The following is a 13970-nucleotide window of genomic DNA, read 5'->3' as shown; positions in this document are numbered from 1 at the left end:
AATCCCCAAAAAATGAAAAATCAACAAGAAAAAAAACGTGAGGATGTGATACATGCAAAGCATTAAAAAGCACTCAGGGAAGGAAAGAAAGGGTGTTTTATGTTTTCAGCAAAGCTCTTCCTCAGAAACCGGAGACAGAGGAAAGTCCATGAGAAAAGGAAGACGGAGAAAAAAAAACGATCCACATGTAGTTACATTTTGAAATGTATCTATATATATGTTTTACTTGTTTCAGTCATTAAACTGTGGCCATGCTGGGGCACCACCTTGAAAAATTTTTAGTCAAATGTATTGACTCCAGTACTTATTTCTGTGAAGCCTGGAACTTATTCTATCATTTTTTTTTTTTTGCCAAACCATTGAGTTACAGGGATGTAAACACATCATTGATTGTCAAGTGAATTGATCCCACTCCTTTTTTTGTTTTTTAAGCCTTGAACTTATTCTGTTGGTCGCTTTTGTCAATATGCTAAGTTATGGAGATGTAAACACACCAACACTGGTTATTAAGCAATAGTGGGGGGACAAACACACACACAAAATAAATAGAGCAACAAAAGCAGTGCTAATACCCAAAGATAAAATATTCTTTTCTACTCTAGGCACAAGGCCCAGAATTTCTTGGGGAGGTGGGGCCAGTCGATTAGATTGACCACAGTATGCAACTGGTACTTAATTTATTGACCCTGAAAGGATGAAAGGCAAAGTCGACGTTGGTGGAATTTGAACTCAGAATGTAAAGACAGATGAAATACCGCTAAACATTTCACTCGATGTGCTAATGTTTCTGCCAGCTCGCTGCCTTCCAAAGATAAAATCATCATCATCATCATCGTTTAATGTCTGCTTTCCATGCTGGCATGGGTTGGACGGTTTGACTGGGAACTAGTGAGCCAGTTGGCTACACCAGGCTCCAATTCTGATCTGGCAAAGTTTCTACAGCTGGATGCCCTTCTTAACGCCAACCACTCTGAGAGTGTAGTGGGTGCTTTTACGTGCCACCGGCATGAAGGCCAGTCTCAGAAAACGAATTTGAATAGGTCTTTCAGCAGGTAGCATTTCAAATTCTTGGACCTGAATTGGATTATGTAATTGTTGCTGCTGTCCTCACACTCAGTCCTTTTTTCTACAGGAAGTGTTAAATGGTTTTAATTGCAATTTTTTAACCCCTCATTATCAAAACTGTAAAGTAAAGAATAAACAATTATGTTTTATGTTATATATGAAAATTAAGATTAAACAATTCACCAATGATTGGGCAACTAATTGTATCAAATTAATGATATATCATGGAGACACAAGTTGCCAAAAATCATCAGTGAAAATCCAAAAAACACTCCTGATTCAACATGGTATAAACACACACACACACATATGATGAGTTTCTACATAGTTTTTAATTTCTTTATTGCCCACAAGGGGACAGACAAAGGGATTAAGTCGATTACATCAACCCAGTGCATAACTGGTACTTAATTTATTAACCCCGAAAGGATGAAAGGCAAAGTCGACCTCGGTGGAATTTGAACTCAGAACGTAACGGCAGACGAAATACAGCTAGGCATTTCGCCCCGCGTGCTTACGTTTCTGCCAGCTCGCTGCCTTCTACATAGTTTCTGTCTACCAAATTCACTTCCAAGGCATTGATTAATCTGGGGTTATACTAAAAGACACTTGCACAGTTGGACTGAACCCTAGATCGCATGGCTGCAAAGCAAGCTTCTTAACCATAGAGCCATGCTTTTGACTATATGGACTGATCTGTTCTTTATTTCAACTGAATACTTATTGTCAAAATTGATGGTCATCCATTTCTTATTTTACTGAAGCTGGTTTGCAAGATAATGCCAGCTTTGATCATAATGGAGACAATGTTTTAGTTGTGTTTTACTGTGTTGTTGATGTATCTACCTGCTGTAGTCAGAGGCATACCCAGGTTCTTAAGTCGGGGAAAAGACAAAAAAAAAAGGGGGGGCTGTGACATATACCAAACAATTTTTAACTCATTTCTCATATATTATGCAAAATATTTCATTAGTTATAATATACATAATTGTATATTAATTTCATATTTCAGTAACAATATCATTATGTATGAAACTTACAACTACTGATATAGGTATGATGCGAAAAAGATGAAACTCCATGGGATTGTCCAGTATTGAGAGATTATGATGTCAGGGTTTGTTTTGGTTCTTCAGATGTCAGCGGCCACCAACACACATCACAGAAGATTGAACAGACTGTTCAAAAACACAGGAGGTTGGTCAAATAAAGTAACATTTCCAGAAAGTTTTCCCAAGACCGTGTAATAAGCAAAAAACTTTTATCACACAAGTGAACTTAAAGAGTTGAAGAAAATTGTTGAAAAAGTGCTAATTTTGAAAAATGTACTGGGGGAAGTGGTTGCTCTCCCGTTAGCTATATCACTGGTTGTAGTTGTTAACAGCAATTGTTGTTCTTCTTGTTCAATCCTAAGTCAATCCGAATCAAATAGACCTGTGATTACAGGTATGCCAGCCATAGCCTTCCTGTCTTATATTTTGACATAATGCACCCTCAACTACATTATCCAATGTGTCCAGAGAACATAATTTTTAAGATGCTAGGGTGCAATTTGAGGAGGATTTGGCTATGATTTCTAACAAATTGTACAACCTTTTAGAGGCTACATCTTTAGTTAGTTGGATATATAGAGTAATGTGTAGGTTGATGTAGTATTCTTGTGTATTGCAATGGATTTCTTGTGTGTTATTGTAGTGTTCTGGCATGTTGTAGTGTCCTTAGCATGTTGTAGTAATATTGTAGTTGTAGTGTTGTAGCTGGTCGTAATAATGTTCTGGTGATGTTTTAGTACCATATTTGATTCTATCCAAAATGCACTTTTTCCCAACGAAATAATCTCAAAAAAATCACCCTGGTCCTTTATATGTAGTTGGGTCTGTATTACACGCTTCAGTGCTCTGAAGACTTTAATTCCCAAATATGTGCCACTAAAATTGGGCTGCTGTCTAATATTCTTGTGTGTCTTTTATACCACCAAATACAGTATATTACTGGAGTATTGTGTAGCAGTTGTGTTCTTCTGTGTTGTAGTGGCATTCATTCTAGTATGCTGTAGTGGTGTTTTAGTGTGTTATACTAAGCTACAACACACCACTTACGCTATACATTAGGGTATACTTTATTAATATGTTATTATATTGTTATGTTTTCCAGAAAGATCTCATGAAGAAACAGCACAGCAAAACGGTGAGTTGTAGCAGTGTGGTAGTCGATGTTGTAGCAGGTGTGGTAGTATGATCAATGTTTTTATAGTGTAGGCAATACTGTTGTAGGTGTGAGAGTATGCTCAATGTTATAGTGTAGTCAGTGTGGTAGTAGAAATTATAGTAGATGTGGTAGTTTTCTCAGTGTACTGTAGAATATGCAATATGGTGGTGATACTTGTAGATGTCGTAGTAGATATTGCAGTGGGTGTTGCAGTATTATCAATGTCCTGTAATATAAGCATTGCTGTAGATGTGGTAGTATGCTCAGTGTTGTACTGTAGTCAGTATGATAGTGGAGCTTGTATCCTCAATAAATGTTGTAGTAAGTGTTGCAGTATCATCAATGTTCTCTAGTGTAGGTAGTGTCGTAGTAGTTGTCATAGTAGGTGTGGTAGCATACACAATGTCCTGTTGTTAGTGGTATAACATAGACGATCTTGCTGTTAGTTTAACTATACCCATAGAACTGTCATTTAACTAATTAACCTGAAGCTCTTCACCAACACACTCCAATCCCTAGTCTGCACACAGTATCTTTTGTCTCTGACTTTCCTACTGTTACTAGAATGGCCGTTGTCTCAAGCCACTTTGTCTCAAGCACTCCCAACTCACATGTCTTTGCCCTACTCCTCAGACTCCAATCTAAACCAATAATCCAAGTCCTTCTTCTCCAGAACATTGACTCTCTGGAATGACCACCTTGCACATGTTTCTCCAGCATTCATTGACTTGTAATTGTTCAAGAAGAAAACCTTAATAGTGTCACTCTCTCAGGTCTCAAGACTACCTGCAGAAGCAATGAGCATAACTCTCGACACACACACACACTCACACACGTGCACACACATAAGTGAGCGCACATACTCTCTCACACATGCACATTCACACACACTCATGTGCACACACACACTCACACACACATGTGCAAGTACATACACACACACACACACACACACGTGCGTCAGTACATATACACACACACCTATATATACATGTATGTCGGTGAGTGTGTTTGTGTGTGTGTGTTCATATTGACATTGTTTAAGTAACAGTGCACTTGCTTACAACTCTTGTAAACAATCTATGTCATAGCTTCATGGTTTTGAGTGAAAACCAGTGGAATAAAGTAAAGGTTGGCAACTGGAAGGGCATCCATCTTTAGAACTCTGTCTAAAGTTTTGTTCAACATCCAAAAAGGTGATGTAAAAACAATGATGGAAGTGGTGGTGATAATGGTTATAGTGGGGGTGATGATGGTAATAGTATCTGTAATTGTACTACAGTGATAGTTGTGAGTTGTAAATGATTGTCACTGTCATACAAGCAGTGTCATTCATTCCCAACATTTGGCATAAACAAGTCTGGCCATGGGGAAATACTATTTTGCTCGGAAACAGGCAAGAATTGGTGGCTGGAAGGGCATCTGGTTGTAAAAAAAAATCTGCCACTATAAACTCTATCAGATCCATGCAAATATTAAAATGATGATGATGATGATGGCTACAAATACTGTCACCAGCAGTTTGATCTCTAAATGTCATCAGGTATCTTGTTACTGAGGCTGGATTCAAATTAGAACCTTCATGTTTAAAAGGGCAATAATGTTATTAACCACTAAGTCACAAACACAAGTACAACTATGGCTGCAAATCTGTTATATTTTTTTCCGTAAAGGCAGCCATATTGAGCTGATGTCAGTATAGAATCTACAAGTTGGATTATTAACAAATTCTTTTATTTTCTTTAAAAAAAAAAAATTCATGCTGTGTATCTCTATCAACAATGAAGATTTTATTCCATTGCATTGTAATCTCATTTCTCATAGCATATACATTTAGCCATTCTTGATTTAGATATTTCTCCACTCATTAAGTCTTTCATTGTTCTTGTTTTAATATTTAGGAGTCCCCCCCTCCTAATAGTTTCTTTTTTATAAGATTTCATTCATATGCATTGGATTTCATTGGTGCAGTTCTTGCATTGGGTAGGTTTAACTTTGGTTAGGAATCTGCAAAGTGAATGTTACGTTTGAGCACACTTCCAATGTCTGATATTGCTGACTGTCTGAATTTTCTCAGACAAACGTCTTCAGTAATGTAGAGACACTGTAGAATTTAGTTTAACCTCTATATTGTGGTTGAGAATAGTCGTGAATCTTATATGATAGGCTGGGTATTCAGGAATATATTTTCTATGTGGCTACTGGATTTCTGTTGTAATGTTAGTTGACAGAGTGCATTGCTTGAAGATGACAGAGTGTCTCCTGGTTGAGCTGCTACTTTTCCATATTGGGAGGTCACAGCTCTAGTACTATGGACATGTGATTAGAATGTTGCAGGAAATAATTGCAAGATATATTCTTCAAGATGAGCCAACCAACAGGAGACATAGGGGTAGATAGACTAAGAATGAGATGGTTGGATAATATCCATAGTCTCAATTGGTCATGCTTGAGAATTTATACAGAAAGTTGCTTTGTCGATTAGAACATCGTTAAACAACTTTCTACATCAAGGTTAATTATTTGGCTTATCCTGAACGAGTTCTACAAACTTTTTCAAGAGTGGCTAGATGTAACAACCATACATTCTTGGAAGTATATCCCATTCTTTAGATTATAGGTCTTTTGTTCTGATAGAAGGAAACCATTATTAATATTTGGAGGATACCCTTATTACTTAGCGTTTTCAAATACTCTTTCACTTTAATGTTCTGAAAATCTGAGCTAATTATAACAACATTTTCATCAAACATGATTTTTATTGAAATTGTATCATTAAGTTTCTGTATTTTCTTTTTGCAGGCTGATCGTCGTAACAAATCTTCCAACCCAGATGACATAGAATCTGACGGAGCTGGAGACGGCAGCAAAGATGACATGGACGACGAGGGGACTGACTAATTGACCAGTTCTCTGCCATACTTCCATCCACGATGGCACTGTGTCTGACAATGGCAGCAGTAAACGACAGGAATATATAATACAAAACGTGTGCGTGCGTGTGTGCGTTGCAGAAAGAATAATGGTCATGAGAAAAGAAATATAGTATTGAAAAATAGAGTTGAGGAGCAAGGGAGACAACTAGTAAAATTAAATAGTGTGTATTTATCATTATTTTGCGCGGATTTGGGGTAAAAATTTGTTTACTTTAGATAATGGGATTCTTTTTCAGTTGCTTATAAATATAGCATAATTTATTCCAGCTGTAACTATTTTGTCTTTTCCATAGACACCGTACACCTAGGACAACATTATCCAAAGCCTCTTTCTTTTCGTAGATGCTAGGATAGGAATTATAAGAAATGTGTTGCTAGTGTTTAATGTATTGTTACTCTATGTGTGCATAATCTATTCTTACTATATGATGTGTATATGTAAAATATCGTTACTATATGTATATGTAATGTATTAATGTGTGTGTGTAATTATTCCTGTGCGTTTTCCAAAGTCAAATGTTGCAAAATATATATTTAAACTTATATCAAAACAGTGCATTTCCTCAAAATTCTTATTATCCTTGTGATGTTGTATTAGCTAACACTTATCGTACTAACTGCTGGACTCCATAATCCATAAATTGTGTTGCCCAAAATTCATGCTTTCACAAATCATAAATCTTATCATTCATCACTCATGACTGATTACATTTTAGTTGATATGAATCGGTTTTCTTATGTAACTCCTTTAGACGTGTTACCAAGTGACTAGGTTCAAACTGAAGAGCAGAAGATTTGTTGTTTTATGTAGTGGTTGTAGTAGTAGTAGTAGTAGTGTTTTTGAAGGAATACATTTTGCAGTTGTTGTAGTGTACTGCCATTGCTTTAATTCCCATGTTTGTAGGCAGTTTCAGGTTTCTCCTGATGAAAGCTCAACTATATTACAAACTGGTGCCAATACATATTTAGCCTAACAGACAATTTTTAGTTCAAATTATGTACTGAAAAGCTTATTAATTTTTATTAGTGTGTTGAGTTTTATAGTTGTTGCTATTCGCTTGGAGCTGCTTTAACCCTGCTGTGTGACAACCTTTCTTCAGTTATCTCAAGAATCAATCAAATCCAAATGTGTTCTGAAAACCATGGTTATAATGACCTATATTATTTTCAGTAACAGTCAGACAAAATACATTTCATAACTGGAACAAATTTTAAGGCAATAATCTGGCAGACTTGATACTGTATCAGACAAAACGCTTAACAACATTTCTTCTGGACATTACATTCTTTCAAACTCTGCTGGGGCTGGCTCTGCTTTACATTTTTTCAGGGTTGATAAAATAAGTAGCAGTTGAGCACTGGGGTCGACTAGCTTCCTCCAACAAAATTTCAGGTCCTGTGCATGTAATAGAAAGACTAATTAGAGGAAATTTTTTAATGCAAATTCCATTATTAGAAAAATGTTTCCTTGCTCCCACTTTCTCACTCTTAGAGTATATTTTAGCTATTGAACCTGATTTCCTAAATAAAAAAGAAAAAAGAAATTAACATCTCTTCCTTTAGATTCCATTTTAAAATGATGTTACAACTTTGATCATTTCTCAGGAAAACTGAGCTCCATTCTTTTCAACATAATAAAACAACAATGAAATTATTGTATGTGGTGCTCAGATGCATATTAGAAACTCATTAGAAAATGTAGTCGAGAATGCATGAACAATACATAGAATAATGCTCAGAAAGTGATCATATTAAAAGTAAAATAAAATATAAAACAGTAGTCATATTTTTAATTTCTTAAATAACTGAATAAGCGATAAGGGTAGTTTTATTTATACATAAATATATACATAAGTGCGAGAAGAAGAAGAAGAAAACAAAAACAATTCACCCCCTTAGGTTGAAAATTTTGGGGTGCTGGGAAATCTCTCTCTAACGATTTTTGAGGCATGCCAGCATGCTATAAGTTCTTTCCCCTTAATATTCACATAAACATTTTTTTATTTTAAAATATTTAACTCCACAGAAATTTACAAGATTTATTTTCAATTTAGTCAAAGTTTTGGGTGTTTTCTAAAGAAACAATATTATATTTCCTCTTTCTCTATGTCATTGTGATTTCTTCCTGCCAAATTAGATGTATATGTGTGATCAAAGATGTGTAAATGTAGCTAAAAAAACTTCCTTTGCACCAGAAGTTTCATTAACATCATTAACTGTTTTCATGGAACATCAGACATTTTTATTCATTACAAATTGTATTCTTTATGGCATTTTTGTTGTGGATTTTCATGTTTTTTTTTGTTTGTTTGTTTGTTTATTAGAAAAGATGTAGTAGAAATAATAGTAGTTTGGACCATTGCAAACAGAAATTGAAATAATTTAAAAGAAATGTACCAAACTATTGAAAACAAAATTGTAATGGATTCTTTGGTGCTGACACAGAAATCCCTTGTAGATGAACAAATTTGCTGGTAACATGTGCCAACGATTACTGAAACTATTGGTTTTGGTTCAGCTTTCTTTTGAGAGTGTAATTGTGTTTTAATCTAGTTGAATTATCTGAGAAATATTAACCCTTTTGTGACCATATTTATTAAGTAATACACTGCCTGTATGTTTCAATTATTTTGAAAATAATGAAACATTTAGAGAGATATAGTAAGATATCTGACTTCATTGTTAAGCTGGTGGTTGGAACATCATAAGATGTTCGTATATAAAATTATGATGAAAGGTTTCGTTTGAATATAAGCATATCAAAACGAGATTTTGTATCATGAAACCAAGTGTGGTCTCAGGCAGGTTGGAATCAAGAGGGCTCCCTGCCAATTTCAGACTTGTTAAAGAGAGAAAAAAATACTAGATTTAATGACATTTCTGCAAATATATTTTGAAATAATTTGAATGTTTTTATGCCTGAATTGTAACAGAATCTACTAAGGTGGCCTGTTTGCATATTTCACTGGTATTGTGTATTTCTAGGTTGTGACTTTTAAACTTTCAGCTCAGTGTTTCATTATTGTTTTGTATTTCTTTTTCTTTTTTCATTTTATTGGAAACATTTTCCAGGTTCTGTATGTATAGAACTTGTAACTTAGCAAGGTTTCTTTTTATATCTTATGATGTATTTATGATTTGAGTGTGTGTATGGGGAAAAATATGGGGTTGGGGTGGTTATGGAATTTTCATCAAATTACATTACATAAAAGCCAAAGTGAACAATAAATCATCTTATAATTTGGAAAAGATTATTTTTCTTCCATCATCTCAGTAAGGAAACTAAAGTTTCTCTCAACTATATATTGTAACCTGAATATTTTTGTAAAAGTTTTTGTCATAACTTCTATTTTTGGAGTGTTAAAACAAAGTATTTCTATATCATTTCTTAGAATTTCAAATAATTTCTTTAAATTTATATGTAACTAATTCCTCTGAAATTCCTGTTGCAAATATTAGAATAGAAATGCATTAATGTGTGTATGTATGTATGTTTGTGTGTGTGTCTCTGTGTGTATATAATATATATATATATATGTGTGCGTGTGTGTGTGTGTGTGTTTGTTGTGTAATGATACTTGTCTTTGTGTGACATTGTTTCTCACCTGACATGTGATTCTGTCTGAATGTCAGTCAGTTTATAGACATAACTTTTCGTTTTTTTTGATAATGCTATGGATAATCATGATCTAAAGAAAGAAAAAAAAAGGATTAAAAAGAACTATAAAGAATGTTGAGGTTCTGATAAATATTTCCTCAATATTATTTTTCTTCCATCTTTTAACCTTCCTCATATCTTGAGTTTGTATCAAACGGAGTAGAACTTTTCACATCAACTTATATATTTATTTCTTTATTGCCCAAAGGCATAGAGGGGGCAAACAAGGACAGACAAAGGGATTAAGTTGATTACATCGACCCCAGTGCATAACTGGTATTTATTTAATCGACCCTGAAAGGATGAAAGGCAAAGTCGACCTCAGTGGAATTTGAACTCAGAATGTAATGGCAGATGAAATACCGCTAAGCATTTTGCCTGGCATGGTAACATTTCTGCCAGATTGTTACCTTATTATTTCGGTTCTCTGGCAAGATCCTGATATTTCTCAATTTTATTCATCTTCTTTGATATTGACTCTGTTATCACTGGGAATTGCAAAATCTATGATCTTATACTGTTTGTTTATTTTGTCTTCTATAATCATATCTAGTCTTCTTGCTTCAGTAGTAAGGTTAGTCTTTGTGGGGAAGTCCTTCAAGATCCTGGAATTCACTTTTTATACCACATTATTATTATTATTATTATTATTAAGGTGGTGAGCTGATAGAATCATTAGCACACTAGTCAAAATACTTAGCAGTATTTCGCCCGTTGCTACATTCTGAGTTCAAATTCCGCCAAGGTTAGCTTTGCCTTTCATCCTCTTGGGATTGTTAGATTAAGTACCACTGAAACACTGGGGTCGATGTAATCGACTAGTCTCCTCCCAAAGTCAGCTTTGTCTTTTCATCCTTTCGTAGTTGATAAAATATATCATTCACTTACTGGAATCAATGTAATCAACCGACATTCTCCTCTTCAAAACTGCTGGTTTTGTGCTTAAATTAGAAATCATTATTATTCTGTTATAGCCTTATTTTCTTAGTAACACTTCAAATATTCAGAATCCTGGCTTTATGAAAAACACTTGACACATAACCGTCTTATTCAGAGAAACAATGTTCTTTTTAATTATTGCTGTTGTAAATTGCTGTTTGTCATGTTTACCTGTGATTCTTGATATATTATCTGGTTACCTGCATAAGATTAAAGAGGGGAAAATATTGCACAACAACAACAACAGGGTTTAGTTTAACAGAAATAAAATAAATTTGTAAAACTAGATTTTTACTTATCTAGAAAGTTTTGATGGTATTTACTCATGTTGTAAGATTTTGATAATAAAACTACATTTATTTAATGTGAGTTCTGTGTGATGTTTACTCTATGTTACTATTTCTGTATTAAATGTATTTATTGTCTGTGTGGTTAGGAAGCACACTTTGGGACCACATGGTTTCAGGTTCAATCTCACTGTACAGTACCTTGGCCAAGTGTCTTCAACTACGTCCCTTGGCCAACTAGTACCTTGTGAGAGATTTTGGTAGAGGGAAACTGTGTGGAAGCCCACCATGTGTGTGTGTGTATCTTTGTGATTGTGTTTGTCCCCTCACCACTTGACAACAGGTGTTGGTTAGTTTACATCCCCATGACTGAGCAGATAATCAAAAGAGAATGATAGCACACTTACGAGGGTGGCACATCCTTTGCGGCACATATGGGGAGACCTATGGCACACTTATGAGGGTGGCACATCCTGGGCAACTCATAATTTTCATATATATAATTGTTAAAGAGGACAACAAACAGCAAGGCAAACATCTCAAGTCATATATTGGAAAAAATTCAAAGTCTTACAGCTGTTGCTGGAATATCCCAGAATATGGGATATCTTGTCATCGGAGACAAATAGGGAAAATGAGAAGGGTATAGATTAATGAAATGATGACATAAAGGACAGGAGAAAAGAAATAAGGAGATGAAGAAAGAGAAGAAAAAGAAGCATAAAAGTTCACAGTTCAGCTTTCCGTAAGTCCTTAGGTGTAATCCTTGTAAATCCATGTAGGTTAAAGTGTTGATAGTGTAAACATCCAGAAATAGACGTGAACATATCAACGTTCAATAACAGAATGGTAGCAGAAGTAACTGTGAACTTTTATGCTTCTTTTTCTTCTCTTTCTTAATCTCCTTATTCCTTTCTTCCTGTCCTCTATGTCATAATTTCTTAAATCTATACCCTCCTCATTTTCCTTATTTGTTTCCAATGAAGGAATATCCCACACTCTGGGATATCCCAGAAACAGCTGTAAGATTTTGAATTTTTTCCAATAATAATAATGTATGATGTGAGATGTTTGCCTTGCCTTAGCAATTATATATCCATTATGTCGGAAATCTAGAATAGCTCCATAACTACCGTCTTGGCTGTAACTTTGGAGCCCCAGTAATCCTTTACAGCACTTATCTAGCGTACCTAGCTGTTTAGATCGCCTGTGAACTAAACACCCATATTTTGTATATATCTATATCTATATCGTTTGTAGAAAGCATGTTTTTGGGATCTGATGAGATGCCATAAAGCATCTCATCAGATCCCAATTATGGACAGGAAACCTAAGGTAATCTCATAAACCAGTTTTTCCCATTTTTAATATACACATATATACATATATATATATAATCATTTAATGTCCACTTTTCAATGGCAGTGACACTCTCTTACAAATATGTAACACATGCACATACATACACAAGCTCCTGTCAGTTTCTGTCCATCAAGGTCCAGGGCTGTAGATGAAGGCACTTCCGACATTGCAACTATGCCTGTATCTGTGTGTGTGTGCGTGCGCATGCACATGTTTGTAAGCCTGGGTAAAGTATTTTGTAAAGTACTAGCAGTTGTACATGTGTGCAAATCTCTCTTCTTCATGAGATGAGAAGGCTTTTGTTAAAGGCCGTTACAACTTGACACCAGTATTGTCACAGGGGTTGCCATCAAGATGCAGAGAGTTGCTACAGATTTTATAAGGTACCTTGTCTAACATTTTAACATTTCCACCAATTCACTGCCCAGCATCAGTATATTTGAAGGGGAGAGTGTCAGTTGATTACATTGATCCCAGTAAATGGCTGGTACTATATTTTATCAACCCTGAAAGATTGAAAGCTAAAGTTGACTGTGGTAGGATTTGACCTCTGAACACAGAGGATTGGCACAAATACGACAAGCTATTATATTCTTTTCTACTCTAGGCACAAGGCCCAAAATTTTGGGGGTGGGTGCCAGTTGATGAGATCGATCCCAGTATACAACTGGTACTTAATTTACCGACCCTGAAAGGATGAAAGGCAAAGTCAACCTCGATGGAATTTGAACTCAGAACATAAAGACAGACGAAATACCACAAAGCATTTCACCCAGTGTGCTAACGTTTCGACCAGCTTGCTGCTTCCTGAGGTATTATATTCAACACACTAATGAGGCTGTGTAATTAGTCATTGAAACATTATTTGGTGAAACTAACTGAAAATCTGGAATTTGATATAAATTTAGCTTCTTTTTTTTTTTCAATGACCGTCATGCTGTGGTGAGCAAAAATAAAAATAAAACTGACCAATTTTTTAAAGTTGATTTTGACATGAAAAACTATTGTTGGAGAAACAGAAATTTTTATCTAGCTAAGATCAAGTTCTGATAGGGCATTGAACTTGTTGTTTAGCCACACTTCAACTCTGATACAACAGACTTTTACTCAAAGTGATATCCACCATGGCCATCCTGTGTACCTAGACCTGTGTATCCATTATTTAAAGCAATCTTGTTACTATTTCTAGCAGATATATAGTTTCCATTTTTGGATTGATTGCATGAAGGAAAATGAAAAGAAGACAAATTAAGAGATATAGTGACTGTGTGGTTAAGATGCTTGCTTCCCAGCCATGTGATTTTAGGTTCAGTCCTGGTGCATGACCCTCTGGGCAAGTGTCTTCTACTATAAACCTGGGCCAAACAAAATTTTGTGAGCGAACTTTGTCGATGAAAACTGAAAGAAGTCCATAGTATAATATGTGTGTGTTTGTACCGTCTTTGACAACCTGTGTTGATTTGTTTACATCCTGTAACTCAGCAGTTCAGCAAAAGAGACTGAAAGAATAAGTAC

General features: G+C 35.2%; 1 protein-coding gene across 3 annotated transcripts in view; it reads left to right on the top strand.

Annotated features, from left to right (window-relative positions):
* The window catches only part of LOC106878599 (high mobility group protein HMGI-C), a 44562-nt gene extending 33392 nt beyond the window's left edge, over nucleotides 1–11170 (top strand). For 2 of the 3 annotated variants that reach the window (XM_014927856.2, XM_052967479.1), the window contains exons 3-4: nucleotides 3220–3252; nucleotides 6076–11170. In XM_014927856.2, the coding sequence (XP_014783342.1) occupies nucleotides 3220–3252; nucleotides 6076–6174 (132 nt within the window). In that variant the 3' untranslated portion in view covers nucleotides 6175–11170. The remainder of the gene's footprint in view (nucleotides 1–3219; nucleotides 3253–6075) is intronic. The other variant, XM_014927857.2, reaches the window with a different exon arrangement.
* Nucleotides 11171–13970: the final 2800 nt, after the last annotated feature.

This window comes from Octopus bimaculoides, chromosome 4, assembly GCF_001194135.2.
Source record: "Octopus bimaculoides isolate UCB-OBI-ISO-001 chromosome 4, ASM119413v2, whole genome shotgun sequence".
In the NCBI taxonomy this organism is placed as follows: domain Eukaryota; kingdom Metazoa; phylum Mollusca; class Cephalopoda; order Octopoda; family Octopodidae; genus Octopus; species Octopus bimaculoides.
This window is presented reverse-complemented; position numbering and strand designations above follow the sequence as displayed.